The 13,680-nt window shown below is 41.7% G+C and overlaps 1 protein-coding gene across 3 annotated transcripts in view; it reads left to right on the top strand.

The window, feature by feature from the left end:
• Positions 1 to 13,680, top strand: part of RAI14 (retinoic acid induced 14) — a 47,615-nt gene that overhangs the window by 16,575 nt on the left and 17,360 nt on the right. For all 3 annotated transcript variants that reach the window (XM_032953419.2, XM_032953421.2, XM_032953420.2), the window contains 6 exons: positions 3,198 to 3,328; positions 7,710 to 7,798; positions 8,253 to 8,317; positions 10,540 to 10,597; positions 13,057 to 13,127; positions 13,461 to 13,567. In XM_032953419.2, the coding sequence (XP_032809310.2) occupies positions 3,198 to 3,328; positions 7,710 to 7,798; positions 8,253 to 8,317; positions 10,540 to 10,597; positions 13,057 to 13,127; positions 13,461 to 13,567 (521 nt within the window). The remainder of the gene's footprint in view (positions 1 to 3,197; positions 3,329 to 7,709; positions 7,799 to 8,252; positions 8,318 to 10,539; positions 10,598 to 13,056; positions 13,128 to 13,460; positions 13,568 to 13,680) is intronic.

The raw sequence follows: 13,680 nt of genomic DNA on the forward strand, positions 1-13,680 counted from the left end.
ATATAAAATACATTTTGTATATGGGTGGTAGCCCCATCGACTTGTCATCTGTAAGATGCGCCTGCCATTTTTCTACTCCGGTGGTGGGTGTACACCCAGGACCCCATTCAAACCCATAGTGGCATGGTCTCAGCTAGCTGATGAAAGTTGCAAGTGAGAATTTCATCATCGCTTGCGGCTGGGGTTGGCATCGTCCCCCACTCCTCCTGATGTCGAGGGGAAATGGGCAAGGTTTAGGACTGTGGCTTATGCAGCTGCAATGGCTGCTTTGGGTACACGGCCCAGACCTCCTCAGATACCCTGGTTGACAGAGGAGGTATTCAAACTGGCTGAGAAAATAGCGACAGGCCCACTCTCATCGTCTACAGCATCCCACGCCAGAGAATGAGAAGGCTTACCGCAGCCTTCGCTCGGAGGTTCGGAGAGCCGTGAGGCGCTGCAAGGATGGTTGGTGGTCGCGGGTTAATGAGGAGATGGAGTCTGCCTCAATGGCCCGTGGTCACAAATCGCTCTTTCATTCCATAAAAAGTAACCTGCAGCGCCACACCTATTACCATCATTAGGGGAAATAACGGTGATCCAATCTCCGACCCCCAGGAACAGGTTTGCAGATTTGCTGAGCATTTCTGTGAGGTCCTGGGGGAGGGGAAATCCCTCAGCCTGGAAAACATTGTGGGACAAAGTGGGGATGACCCTGCTGAGGCTGCAGTGCCTCCAATATTGGAAGAAGTCACCCCCTGTGAGTGGCTGGCTGAGGTGCCATCTGTTGAGGAAGTACTGAAGGCGATCGAGAGCCTGACAACAGGTAAGGCACTGGGCAGAGATGATCTCCCAAGCGAAATGCTGAGGAAGGGTGGCGTTTGTGCACAGGCTGCCCTACATGACATCATAACATCAGTCTGGACCACTGGACAGGTTCCGTAGGATTGGAAGGATGCCCTGGTGGTCCCCCTCTTTAAGAAGGGGGACCGCACAGACTGTAACAACTACAGGGGCATCTCACTCCTCAGTGTGCCGGGAAAGGTCCTGGCAAGGATTATTCAACATCGCCTCGCCAGGCACGCTGAGGAGAGGCTTGCGGAGCCCTAATGCGGTTTCAGGAAAGGGTGGTCCTGCACAGATGCCATATTTTCTGTCCATCTGCTATAGCAGAGGTGTAAGGAATTCCAACAAGACCTACATCTCTGCTTTATTGACCTGGCCAAGGCCTATGATACCATCAGTAGGCCTGGGCTCTGGGTTGTTCTTCGTGCTTTCAGAGTCCCTGACCCGCTGCACATGATCATTAAGGACCTTCATGATGGTGAGCGGGCCTGGGTAAAACTACGTGGCCAGGAGTCGGAGCCATTCCCTGTTCATTTTGGGGTGTGACAGAGATGTCCTCTGTGTTCCACATTATTTAACATCTATTTCGATTACGCAGTTCGTGAAGCCTTCAATAGCTGTACGGGAGGAATTTCCATCTGGTACAGATACAATGGGAGGCTGATCGATGCCCACGTTGGGTCAAGAGATGGCTCCCTATTGCTCAACCATGTTACGTATGCCGATGATCTGGTAATTGCTGCTCACTCAGAGGAGGAGTTGGAGGTGCGGCTGCTGAACCTGGAGCTTGCCACTAAGAGGTGGGGACTTACCATCAGCCCCACCAAAACTAAGCACCTGCCTGGGTATTTTGTACCATCGAAAACTCCACCCCCACAACTCTCAATTGGTGATAAGGCAGTTGTGGAGAGAGTGGAGCGTTTCCCATACCTGGGCAGTATGCTCATGACCTGCTCCGGTTTGACAGCAGAGGTCTCACTCGGAATCAGTCGAGCGGCATTTTCTTTTAATCGGTTTCATAACGCTGTGTAGAAGCTACCTGGTCTGTCGCTCCGCAGGAAGCTTCAGGTCTTCTCGGCCACAGTCATTCCCTCCCTTCTCTATGCTTGCAAAACGTGGATCCCCCCTCATGGAACATCTTCGCCAGTTAGAAACATTTAGGCTGGCCTGCCTACGATCCATCCTGGGTTTAACCAGGCTGGATTGTGTGAAGAGCTCACATATCCTTGAAAGATCTGGACAAAGTCCCATCGGTGAGCTCCTCTGGCAGGCAAGGCTGCGCACAAACCCATCCACCGCATTCCTAAACAGCTTTTGTTTGGCCGGATCGAGGGGGCTAAACGGGCGTGGCACAGGCTAGAGAAGAGATGGAGTGATGTGGTACAGGAGGATGTGGAGTTGAGTGGACTTGCCGATGACTCGTACCAGCAGTGTCAAGATCGGCTTGTGTGGAGGAGGCTCGTGAAGGAAGCTACTGGGCAGTTGGAGGCAGTCACCCTCCAACATCAATGGAGGGGGGAGGAGGAGCGAGGCTCACAACAACGAGCAGAGCGCCGGGTGGTTAAAGCACAGCAAGTTGGCACAGTAGGGGGCACAGGTGGTGCATCAGCCAGTCATCTCAGTAAGTCGACCCGTGGCACCTGGTTCTGCCCCGTGACCACCTGCCAGTGGGCGTCTGACGCTTCACGTGGCCTCAACGTGCACATAGCCTGGCACAAGCGTCGTGGTGACGTCAACGCCACTTAATGGCGAATGGCGGTTGTTGTTATGTTAACGTGTATACTTCGTTCATGTGACGCACTTGAGCCACAGTCAACTTCTTCGATAATTTAACTGACTTTTAAGATGTACATCATAGTGGTTTGGTGCATATTTATCTGCTGCAGTTTAGCACAATTGAGAGTTATTAAGCCTTGGGAAAAGGATACAACTACTCTAAGAATTTGAAGAATTTCAATTGCCCTCAAAGCATAAATGGCTATTCATGGCCCCTATTTTGTTATAATTATATCATTGTAGAAATTTAATACAAATGTTAAATCTGATTAGTGTACTGTACAAATTTGCAGTTCTTAATTTTCCGTGGAATTCTTCATTATTGTGACACACTCAAGTAATGCATGTCTGCCATTCACAGGCAACATTCAAAAGAGCTACTTGGTGCAGTAAAAAATTGTGCTTTCATTATTTGCTTGTGTTAATGTAGGTCACTATGACCCACAAAATGGACACATCTGTTCTTCTAACCGCCGAGTGTGTAAACGCCCACGTTAATTATGCCGGCGCAAAGTATCACGCCATTTAGGGGGTAATGCTGTGTGTATTATAAATCTGATGTGCACACTAACCATTGCAAATCTCACCCTTTAAAGACAAGCGAGTGGAGCAAGTATGGCGATCGTCTACTTCAAGCTGTGGAGCAAGGAGATGCTGAGAAGGTTGCCCTGCTACTCAGCAAAAAGGGCATCTCTGCCACCAGGCCTGATGGAGAGGGGAGGACTGCGTGAGTTCTTCAATGTAGCACTCCCACGATTAACTGAGCCATCCCTCCCTCGGTCTTCCGTATGGAATTTAAAATCTAATTGGTCAAGTTTATAACTGGATGTTGAGTTTGGAAAGCAATTCGATGCCACCTGGGGTCACCTGATGGATTCCATTTATGCCTGCTGTAATCATGTGTTATGATTAATTTTTGGTGATGCGAGTGATGGATTGCACTTCGCCGCATTCACAGTAAAGCAACTCCTTATTTCCCCACTTATGAATTTTGAAATGGATAAGTATGGTCCAGTGTATTTGAGACAATACAAAAACCAGATGGTTCCTTTAGTGCAAGTGATTCCCAACCTTTATGGATCCAGAATCATAACCTTTATCAAAATCTCTATGAAGCCCTTTTTCACAGATGTCCAGTAGGACCGCACAATAAAATATATAGTGCTTTGTCAAAAATATAAAATCTTATAAAGTTCCACAGACACCATCGGTCCTAGGTCTGCAAATTGAGAACTAGTGCTTTAGTGAATCTTTCCTGATCCATAAGGAGCTATAACATAAGCTGGTCACAGCTATTCATGATCTCTTACTTTTTAATAATGATGGTCTCCTATTCGAGAGAACACGTTGTGATGATATCACTTCCTAGCTTCTGCATTACATTGCACAAAGTAACAGATTTTCTTTGCATTTTAATCGAGGTCAACCAGTGACTAGCTCATCACCGTTCCAAGTGTTATAATATATGATTTCTTTATTTAACTTCTGTTGGAAATTATCATCGAGCACATTATAATGGACTATAAAAAATTTAATATTCTTGGTTCTTTCGGTAAAGTCACGTTGTGGTTTTCACACCTGATGATGATTGGTTGTGTTGCAGGTGAAACGTCGTGAGAATTTTATTGTTTTATATTTTTATTATTTTATTGTTTCCCTTCTACGTGACTTTACCGAAAGAACCAAGAATATGAATCCCTGCAGTCACGAAAGCTTTAAATAAAAAATAAAAAGTTTCTGAACGAAAACAAAAGTAGTGAGATTAGCAAGAGTATGCTATTATGAACTGCTGTCAGTGCTCAAGTATCCCACATCTTAAATTCTAGTATACACAATCACTGCGTAGCTATGGTTAACCAATTAACTGTTACAAAATAGAAAATAAAAATGTATGCTAGTTGGTTTAACAGACGACAGTAAATCGTAATATTCATTATAATTCCAACAAGTAAACATTCATATGGTTTTTTGGCCCAACTGGAGTGAAGAAACGTCTGTGACACTGAACTGATTTAATTTGTTTTAAAGGCCCATGCTGACAGCTAATAAAAAAAGTACAAATACACAAACACCAAGCATTTACACAGCCCATGCGGTCTGTAGCAGTAGGCAGGATGGATGGATTGCTCTTGGCTTCCTGTTCCACAGAGAGTGCACTTTAAAATGTCACAAGAGAATGTTACCTCGCTGTGCTTTAATTTTGTTGACATAAAATTATTAGGTCAACCTTGGATTTATATTAGATCAATGTTGTAGATGCTTGTCTTGTTCTAATTAATTAGAGACAAAACAACTTTCAACTGGGGCGATTAAGATGGCCTTGTTTCCATCCCGAGCAATCTTCTTCAACGACTTTTGAATGAGTAGGAATGGGTGGAAGGAGTAACCTAGTCCCCCCGTCCAACAATCGGATATCACGTCCATGACCACAGCTCCATACCGGCGATAACTTTTGCATTTTTTTGGATGCGAACCATTTAATCTGGGGAATCACGAACCTCCTGGTTACCACCAGAAGTGACCACTTGCTCGGCTCCAGGGATTCTTGACTCAACCAATCCACGGTCTGGTTGTCGGCCTCGGCGAGATGACAAGCCAGTAACCGCCATTTCAAGCTCGGAATGAGCGAGGTGTGGCCTCTTACTACACCGATGCCGCCATTATACTTGTCATTTGGCCGCCAAATACACAGCCTCTGTGCTCTCGGGGAAGCGCGCAACAGTGAACACATTCCTCCGAATATGTTCACATTCCTCCAAATATGTTTAAGGTCGAGGCAGTGCAAACACCGTGAATGTGGGATCGATGGCCTTATTATTAGGCCTGCAATCTTGGCATTCTTTAACGTGTTCTACTAAATGTTCTACTGAAAAACCCGCCACGCTAACATACTCCACTCTCCTGCATGCAGCCATTACAATGTAAACAAGGCGTCGTTGCACACTGATGGAGATATTACAAACCACTTCTGAGATTCTAAATACAATTATTTTATCCACACAAGGGGATGCTACATTTTTCCATACACCCTGCAGCGTAGAAAAATGATATATTAACGACTTCATGGCAGCTTTAGAAGTCAACCCAATATATTTAACTGTTCGAGCAGCAATTTAGCCAAATTAAATGTAAAAAAAAGTAATTGAATGTGACGGTTTTTGTGTGTGTCGGTTTTGATGACCATGCTGAGCTTGATGAGCTTGCCACACTTGCGAACCCGGATTAATCATGGGCAGGAGTCGGCCACCTGCATCTCCGGAGCCGCATACGGCTCTTTAGGGACTGCTTTGTGACGTTATTTATTAAGGATCTTCTCGCATTTACATGCATTTAGGCTCTTGAAATATTGGGAGTTTTTTTTTAAAGAATTCGACAAAAATCTCTCTTCTTGGTATTTTTGTTGCCGACCACTGATCATGGGCGACTGCTCTGATTAAAACCCAGGATCTTATCATGACCAACTAAGTGCTCTGACCCCTCAACCTCCCATCCACCCTTCACTCATTCTAAATCTAAGTCAATTCCAAGAACAATTCTATCAATTGAATTACGGAAATAAAACAGTGCAGTTAGAATTCCATAAATTAATGACTTTCATCCCTTTGTCGATCTTATTCTGTAGGCTTTCCAACACCCCACCCGTCACGGGGGTTGTTAGATCATACTTCACCAAGCAAACAAAGTATGTAATTATTGCAATATAAAAATCCAATTTGCTATAATATTCCTTCAATAATTGAAAGGATAAATTATTAATTGTGTAAAAGGACATTAATTTGGATGGATTGCAGATTTCTTGTCCCTTTGACCTTGAGCCTGAACATGCTTGTTCATGTTAAAGAAGGCACCTTTGTTCATGCTCCTAAGCTATGTATTCGTTGAGAATTTGAAGAGTAACTTCTAGCCTCCTAGGCTGATGGCCACGGCACTAACATTCCAGTTTAAACGCTATTGTTTTCACGGCACACCATAATATGATTTTCGTCAATGATTAAATGATGTCAGGAGGAGAATGGTCACAAGTCATTCGGGCAAGATCACTAACGCCTCCTCCTCCAAATTAGTCTCTCCCCTTAAAAAATACATGTTTTTTTATGCACAACCCACGGCCACATCGGCTTCTGGTTGTCCATCTTATTATCAAGCATTGGGTTAATAAATCAAAACTCTGGACTGGTTTCAACATTCATAATATCATCAGCAGAGTCAAGCTTCTTTGAACTTATTGCTGGTGAAATTCAGTGTTTAAAGACAAGGACCCATTCTGTAAGAAATGGGTTCTACTTCGCAGAAAAACTGTATAGTATGTATTCTTGGTTCTTTCGGTAAAGTCACGTAGAAGGGAAACAATAAAATAATAAAAATATAAAATAATAAAATTCTCCCGTGGCTTTACCGAAAGAACCAATAATATGAATCCCTGCAGTCACGAAAGCTTTAAATCAAAATGTATAGTATGTAACAGAAAATAATTGTAATTGTAGAGAATGTTAATACAAAATATTAATAACGCCTCCTCGCCATATTTGTCACTGCACATAAAACATTTTTTTACACAATCCATCAGCTGCACGTTCTGCTGAGACAGCATCTTAGCAGCATTGATTTAAAGTAGGGCATGTCTATTACTTGCTGTTCTCAAAGCAACACAACCTTACTAAGGTGAAAATAGTTGACCTGAACATATTTTAAACAGACCTGCTGTATGATTAATCACAAATATGGCAATGTTCTTGTGGTAATATTCAGTATTCTTGGTTCTTTCGGTAAAGTCACGTAGAAGGGAAACAATAAAATAATAAAAATATAAAACAATATAAAACAATATTATCAATCAAGAAGAGTTTGTCATCCTCTGAGCATGCCTACATACTGTAGTATAATGCTGCATCTGTTTTTAGGAAATAAAATTTCCAACTGACCAAGTGAAATTGTTTACTTAAATTAACAATCAGATTAATACAATGGTGCATGTATAGATTTAAAAAAATCTTTATTCGTGTTTTTTACATTTTCATGGACAATTTGTGTTCTTTTTAATCCAACGCATCACGATAAGACCGACTCTTAATAGTTGTATGCTTATAATCTGCTTTTCATGTCACTAGGCTGCATCTGGCTGTGATAAAAGGCAGTTCTGATTGCTTAGACGTCATGCTGTCCCATGGAGCTGATGTTGGCTTACTCGATCCATCTGGTAAGAACATTTTCAGTTGCCACAGTGACTTTGATTTTCATTTATGATTGCTTTAACCAGGAATATGGAGTTATGCCAGTGTTTTCAAACGTTTTTTTATCATTACATGATGCTGATACAAATATAAGCCATGACAAAAAAAAAGCATTGTGCTTAATGAGGAACGTTGCAACCCAGTTTAACACGTAGTAGGCTTTCGCGACCAATATTATTCATAAGAAAAGTTTTTGGGTTAGATCGCGTATGTAAATCCACAACATTTACTCTCCAACACACCGGTGAACTGAAGTAACTATTGGCGTTTTGTTTACGTGACAAATCCCTTACTAATTGGCTGTGTCGGGTGGTGGAGGCTTACGACATATTTATACTTACGCGATCTAACCCAAAAACCTTTATTATGAAGTGTTGAAACCGCGTGCAAGTTCTGTGCCCTTTTTTATTCAACATTTAGGATTAAGCGTCCTTCACCTGGCTGCCAAGAACGGTCATACACAGTGTGTCCGCAAGCTTATACAGGTAATAACCGCTGCTTGGGATACACTTTTAGAATGGAAATGGTGCAGCAAATAATGCTTGTAAAACATGTTTTTAAATTGTATATTTTGTGTAAATTCTGTATTTTACAGATATTGCCAAACGGGTGAAAGTGCTTATTAAGACAAAGCGTGATAATGTGAATGCCCGCGTTGTTTGTGAATGGTGCGTTTCCATTGTAAATATCAATCAGGGCCTCCAACTCCTTCTCCCCTCACCCTCCCCTCACCCTCCCTTCCCTCCATGGCCACAGGGAATCAGTTGTAATTTTTGTCAAATAATTGTTACAACATTAAAGTATGCATCAGTTTTCTTGTACAGCAACATCAACTTAGAATCTTTAAACGTGTTCTCAGTTTTTTTGTAAGCAAAAACATGGCATTCATGTGGACCTAATGGCAGGATGCCCCAAAGAAGAATAATAATAAAACAAATTAAGGCGCATTTCATTTGTAGTTCCCAACGTGCCATGTATGGAAACCAGGTAATAAAAACAGAACCAGGGGAAACAGTCAGATCTAGAGGGTAAAGGCCAATTTGAAGAGATGGGCTTACAATACATATTTAAATACATATAATGACTATCTAATTACTAAAGGCAAAGCATTTTATGTTCTGGGAGCCGTGCTTGCAAAAGCCCAACCACTCCAGGAACAGAGTCTTGACCTCAAAGTAATTAGAAGAATGTTGTCCGAACATCTCAGGGACCTCCTAAGAGATTATAAATGGATCAGTTCCTGCAAATATTGTGGGGCTAACCCATTCAAAAGTTTATCCTGATCCTTTGTGGTCCCCGTTTATGGTACAAATTGGTTCAGAAGGTGGCCCAGCTAAGGTGATTAGCTCCCTTTGAAAAGTGAGCCTATGCTGCCCAGAAAATAAAACTACGGAGAGTACCCATGGACCTTGCCTCAGCGTTCCGAACCCACTTTATTTATTTTTTTACGGTCACTCGATGTTTCTGATTTATGTTTGCTCACTGATGAGTGTGTTTTTTTCTTTCTGTCAGGGTCAATCCTAGCATGTATCTCTCCATGTGTCTTCGTGCACTTTTCATCTTTTGTGCCATTTTCTTTGTTGCTACTCATATTTTCCGATTCATATGTCATGGCATGTAATGTGCTTTGATTCAAAATGTACCTCTTTAGGTGCATCTTTTGTTGCTTTGCTATACCAAAATTTTATTATACAAAATTACTCCAACTTGCTTTCACTTGCCTTCTTATTTCAGAATTTTGATCCCAGTCCGTCTTCAGTTATCACCCTAGGTGTACAAATTCTCTTGTGTTTTCCAGTTGTGTTCCTCCAACAATGAATTTCTTTTTGTGCAGAAGATTTTTTGCGCGTGACTTTGTTTTGCTTGCATGACTGCATATTTATATTTAACTTTGCATCCTGATTTAAGCTCTCTAATTATTTCCTGTAGTTAATTTAATTGGGTTGTTATAATGACTGTTATCAGCAAATCTGACTTGGTTAATGTTTTCTCCATTTTTGTTTACACCTTTATTTCACCAGTGTTATTTTTTTAAATGTTTTATGTTAATGTACATAGCCTTGGTGAGAGCATATCTCCTTATCTGACTCTCTTTTTAAGCATGTTATTACTTTATTCATGCAATTTCAGTAAAGCTGTACCATCTTAAATTCTTGGTTTGTGAGAGCATGAATGACTGCATTAGCACTGTAATGTTTTGGTTGAGACATTAATCTGATTAATTAAGCACATTTTCAAACTACTATTTCTTCATCATTAGACCTCTTTTAACCAGTACCAAAATATAATAATAGGGTTTTTCCCCTTTTTTCTGGCAACAAAACTGAAACCTTTTTACAAGGATTCATATCTGCATTAACCACAATACCTGCAGTCAAAATGCAAACAAAAAACATACTATGATAATATATGCATTGTCCTTGAAACTGACCAATCAGTTTCAAGAAAGCCGTCCCTTGGTGTGGACCAATCAGTTTCAAGGACAATACATATATTATCATAGTATGTTTTTTGTTTACATTTTGACTGCAGGTATTGTGGTTAATGCAGACATGAATCCTTGTAAAAAGGTTTCAGTTTTGTTGCAGAAAAAAGGGGAAAAACCCTATTATTACGATTTCTTATCAAACCCTGCATCTATCATTTTACAATATCGTGCTAAAAGGGCATGTATTTTAAATTTGTTTTGACATTTTATTTTAATTAGCACAAGTATCCCGTGGAGGTTGTGGATCCGAGTGGTTTGACAGCTCTGCACCATGCAGGTGAGAGTGATTTCTCTATTTTACACCTCCATGGTGCTTATATTGAGCTGTGCTTTATCAGGCAGCTTTGTGCTTGCTATGTCGTCTTTGTTTTTTCTTTATATATTTCAACCCAAAAAAATACTGCACAGCACTTACATTCGTGAGAAGCAGTCTTAAGCACAGGTGTTCAGCTTTTGACAGAAGGCACAATTCCCAACTAATCGCAGCTCAGGACTGGTGTGGTTTGGGATCTTCTGATTTCTGCCCACTAAGCCTCATCTGGGCTTTGTCAACATTACTTTGTCTCAATTTTAATAATTCATAACCTTTATTTTTTTGTTAAGTATCCCCCCTTCCATTTTACATATTTTACTCTTGATTATGTGCAAATGGACTCTCTGACAGTAAAATAATTGCAGAAGTACATTAACATATCTGAAATCTGGCCTACATCTGTGATATATGTGGAAGTAGTTCATATAATCAATTATACTCACCAAGACACCAAATTGGGTGCCACCGTGGCGAGATGTTATCTCCCTCGCCTGGTACACATTTTCCCAGTGGTTGCTTCAATTTTTCACTGGCTCCTCTGGTTTTTTTCCCTCCACGTTTAGAATCCAACATGTGTTTAGAGTATTTGGCTGCTATAAATGTCCACTTACAGTGAGGGAAAAAAAGTATTTGATCCCCTGCTGATTTTGTACGTTTGCCCGCTGAAAAAGAAATGATCAGTCTATAATTTTAATGGTAGGTTTATTTGAACAGTGAGAGACAGAATAACAACAACATCCAGAAAAACGCATGTCAAAAATGCTATAAATTGATTTGCATTTTAATGAGGGAAATGAGTATTTGACCCCTCTGCAAAACATGACTTAGTACTTGGTGGCAAAACCCTTGTTGGCAATCACAGAGGTCAGACGTTTCTTGTAGTTGGCCACCAGGTTTGCACACATCTCAGGAGGGATTTTGTCCCACTCAACTTTGCAGATCTTCTCCAAGTCATTAAGGTTTCGAGGCTGACGTTTGGAAACTCGAACCTTCAGCTCCCTCCACAGATTTTCTATGGGATTAAGGTCTGGAGACTGGCTAGGCCACTCCAGGACCTTAATGTGCTTCTCCCTGAGCCACTCCTTTGTTGCCTTGGCCGTGTGCTTTGGGTCATTGTCATATTGGAATACCCATCCACGACCCATTTTCAATGCCCTGGCTGAGGGAAGGAGGTTCTCACCCAAGATTTGACGGTACATGGCCCCGTCCATCGTCCCTTTGATGCGGTGAAGTTGTCCTGTCCCCTTAGCAGAAAATCACCCCCAAAGCATAATGTTTCCACCTCCATGTTTGACGGTGGGGATGGTGTTCTTGGGGTCATAGGCAGCATTCCTCTTCCTCCAAACACGACGAGTTGAGTTGATGCCAAAGAGCTCCATTTTGGTCTCATCTGACCACAACACTTTCACCCAGTTGTCCTCTGAATCATTCAGATGTTCATTGGCAAACTTGAGACGGGCATGTATATGTGCTTTCTTGAGCAGGGGGACCTTGCGGGTGCTGCAGGATTTCAGTCCTTCACGGCGTAGTGTGTTACCAATTGTTTTCTTGGTGACTATGGTCCCAGCTGCCTTGAGATCATTGACAAGATCCTCCCGTGTAGTTCTGGGCTGATTCCTCACCGTTCTCATGATCATTGCAACTCCACGAGGTGAGATCTTGCATGGAGCCCCAAGCCGAGGGAGATTGACAGTTCTTTTGTGTTTCTTCCATTTCCGAATAATCGCACCAACTGTCGTCACCTTCTCACCAAGCTGCTTGGCAGTGGTCTTGTAGCCCATTCCAGCCTTGTGTAGGTCTACAATCTTGTCCCTGACATCCTTGGAGAGCTCTTTGGTCTTGGCTATGGTGGAGAGTTTGGAATCTGATTGATTGATTGCTTCTGTGGACAGGTGTCTTTTATACAGGTAACAAGCTGAGATTAGGAGCACTCCCTTTAAGAGTGTGCTCCTAATCTCAGCTCGTTACCTGTATAAGACACCTGGGAGCCAGAAATATTTCTGATTGAGAGGGGGTCAAATACTTATTTCCCTCATTAAAATGCAAATCAATTTATAACATTTTTGACATGCGTTTTTCTGGATTTTTTTGTTGTTATTCTGCCTCTCACTGTTCAAATAAACCTACCATTAAAATTATAGACTGATCATTTCTTTGTCAGTGGGCAAACATACAAAATCAGCAGGGGATCAAATACTTTTTTACCTCACTGTAATAAGCCACCTCGTTGAGCTATCATCTGTAGCCAGGTCACTTCTGAAAAGAGCTGTGTAGCTCAGTGGGCCTTACCTGGTAGAGTGAAACAAAAATAGATATTTAAGTAACGTGTTTGATGTACATGGTATGAAGTTTTTAAGAGCTTTATTTCATCCTGAAACAAGTTTGGGAATCGCTTTTGTCATCTTTTTTTCTTGTCTCCGTAGCGATTTCTGGCATTGTACCGTGTGTACAGTTTCTCTGTGATCAAAAGGCCTTTGTGGATGCCAGAGACTTGGTCAGTGACTTGAAAGACCACATAAACCCTCATTGTATTTTTCCTTTCATTTTATATTTATATAAAATGTATTGTTGTGAACAAATATTAACTACATGTTACTCAATTATATATTAAAAAAACATGGCTGAAATTTGTATTTTTTACATTATGTATGCCATTTTTGTTATCGTAATAAATGGATAAATAACCAACATATCTTTTATTCCTCAATAAGTGGACAGAAAATGTTCTGGACTGAAAACAAAGTGTGAACATTGGTACCTGTGTCTGTGGGATTCTATTCATAACCTTTATCTCAAAGATGTGTTTGACCACCTGGCATGCTTCCAGGAAGGTCACACTGCGTTAGCATTGGCCGGTAGATTGGGACGAGTTGAAGTTTGCAAGCATCTACTGGATCGAGGAGCAGATGTAAATGCATTCAATAAGGAACTCAAGTAAGCTTTCTCGCCCAGACCACGGCCACACTGTGGTACTTGTGGCATCCAGCCCAATGTTGTCTGCTCTTGACCGTCAACGCACGGCTGCACACTTACCGTTCAATATAGAA

The sequence above is a fragment of the Petromyzon marinus genome, chromosome 13, assembly GCF_048934315.1.
Source record: "Petromyzon marinus isolate PM22_M1 ecotype Great Lakes invasive population chromosome 13, UKy_Petmar_22M1.pri1.0, whole genome shotgun sequence".
Classification (NCBI taxonomy): Eukaryota; Metazoa; Chordata; class Hyperoartia; order Petromyzontiformes; family Petromyzontidae; genus Petromyzon; species Petromyzon marinus.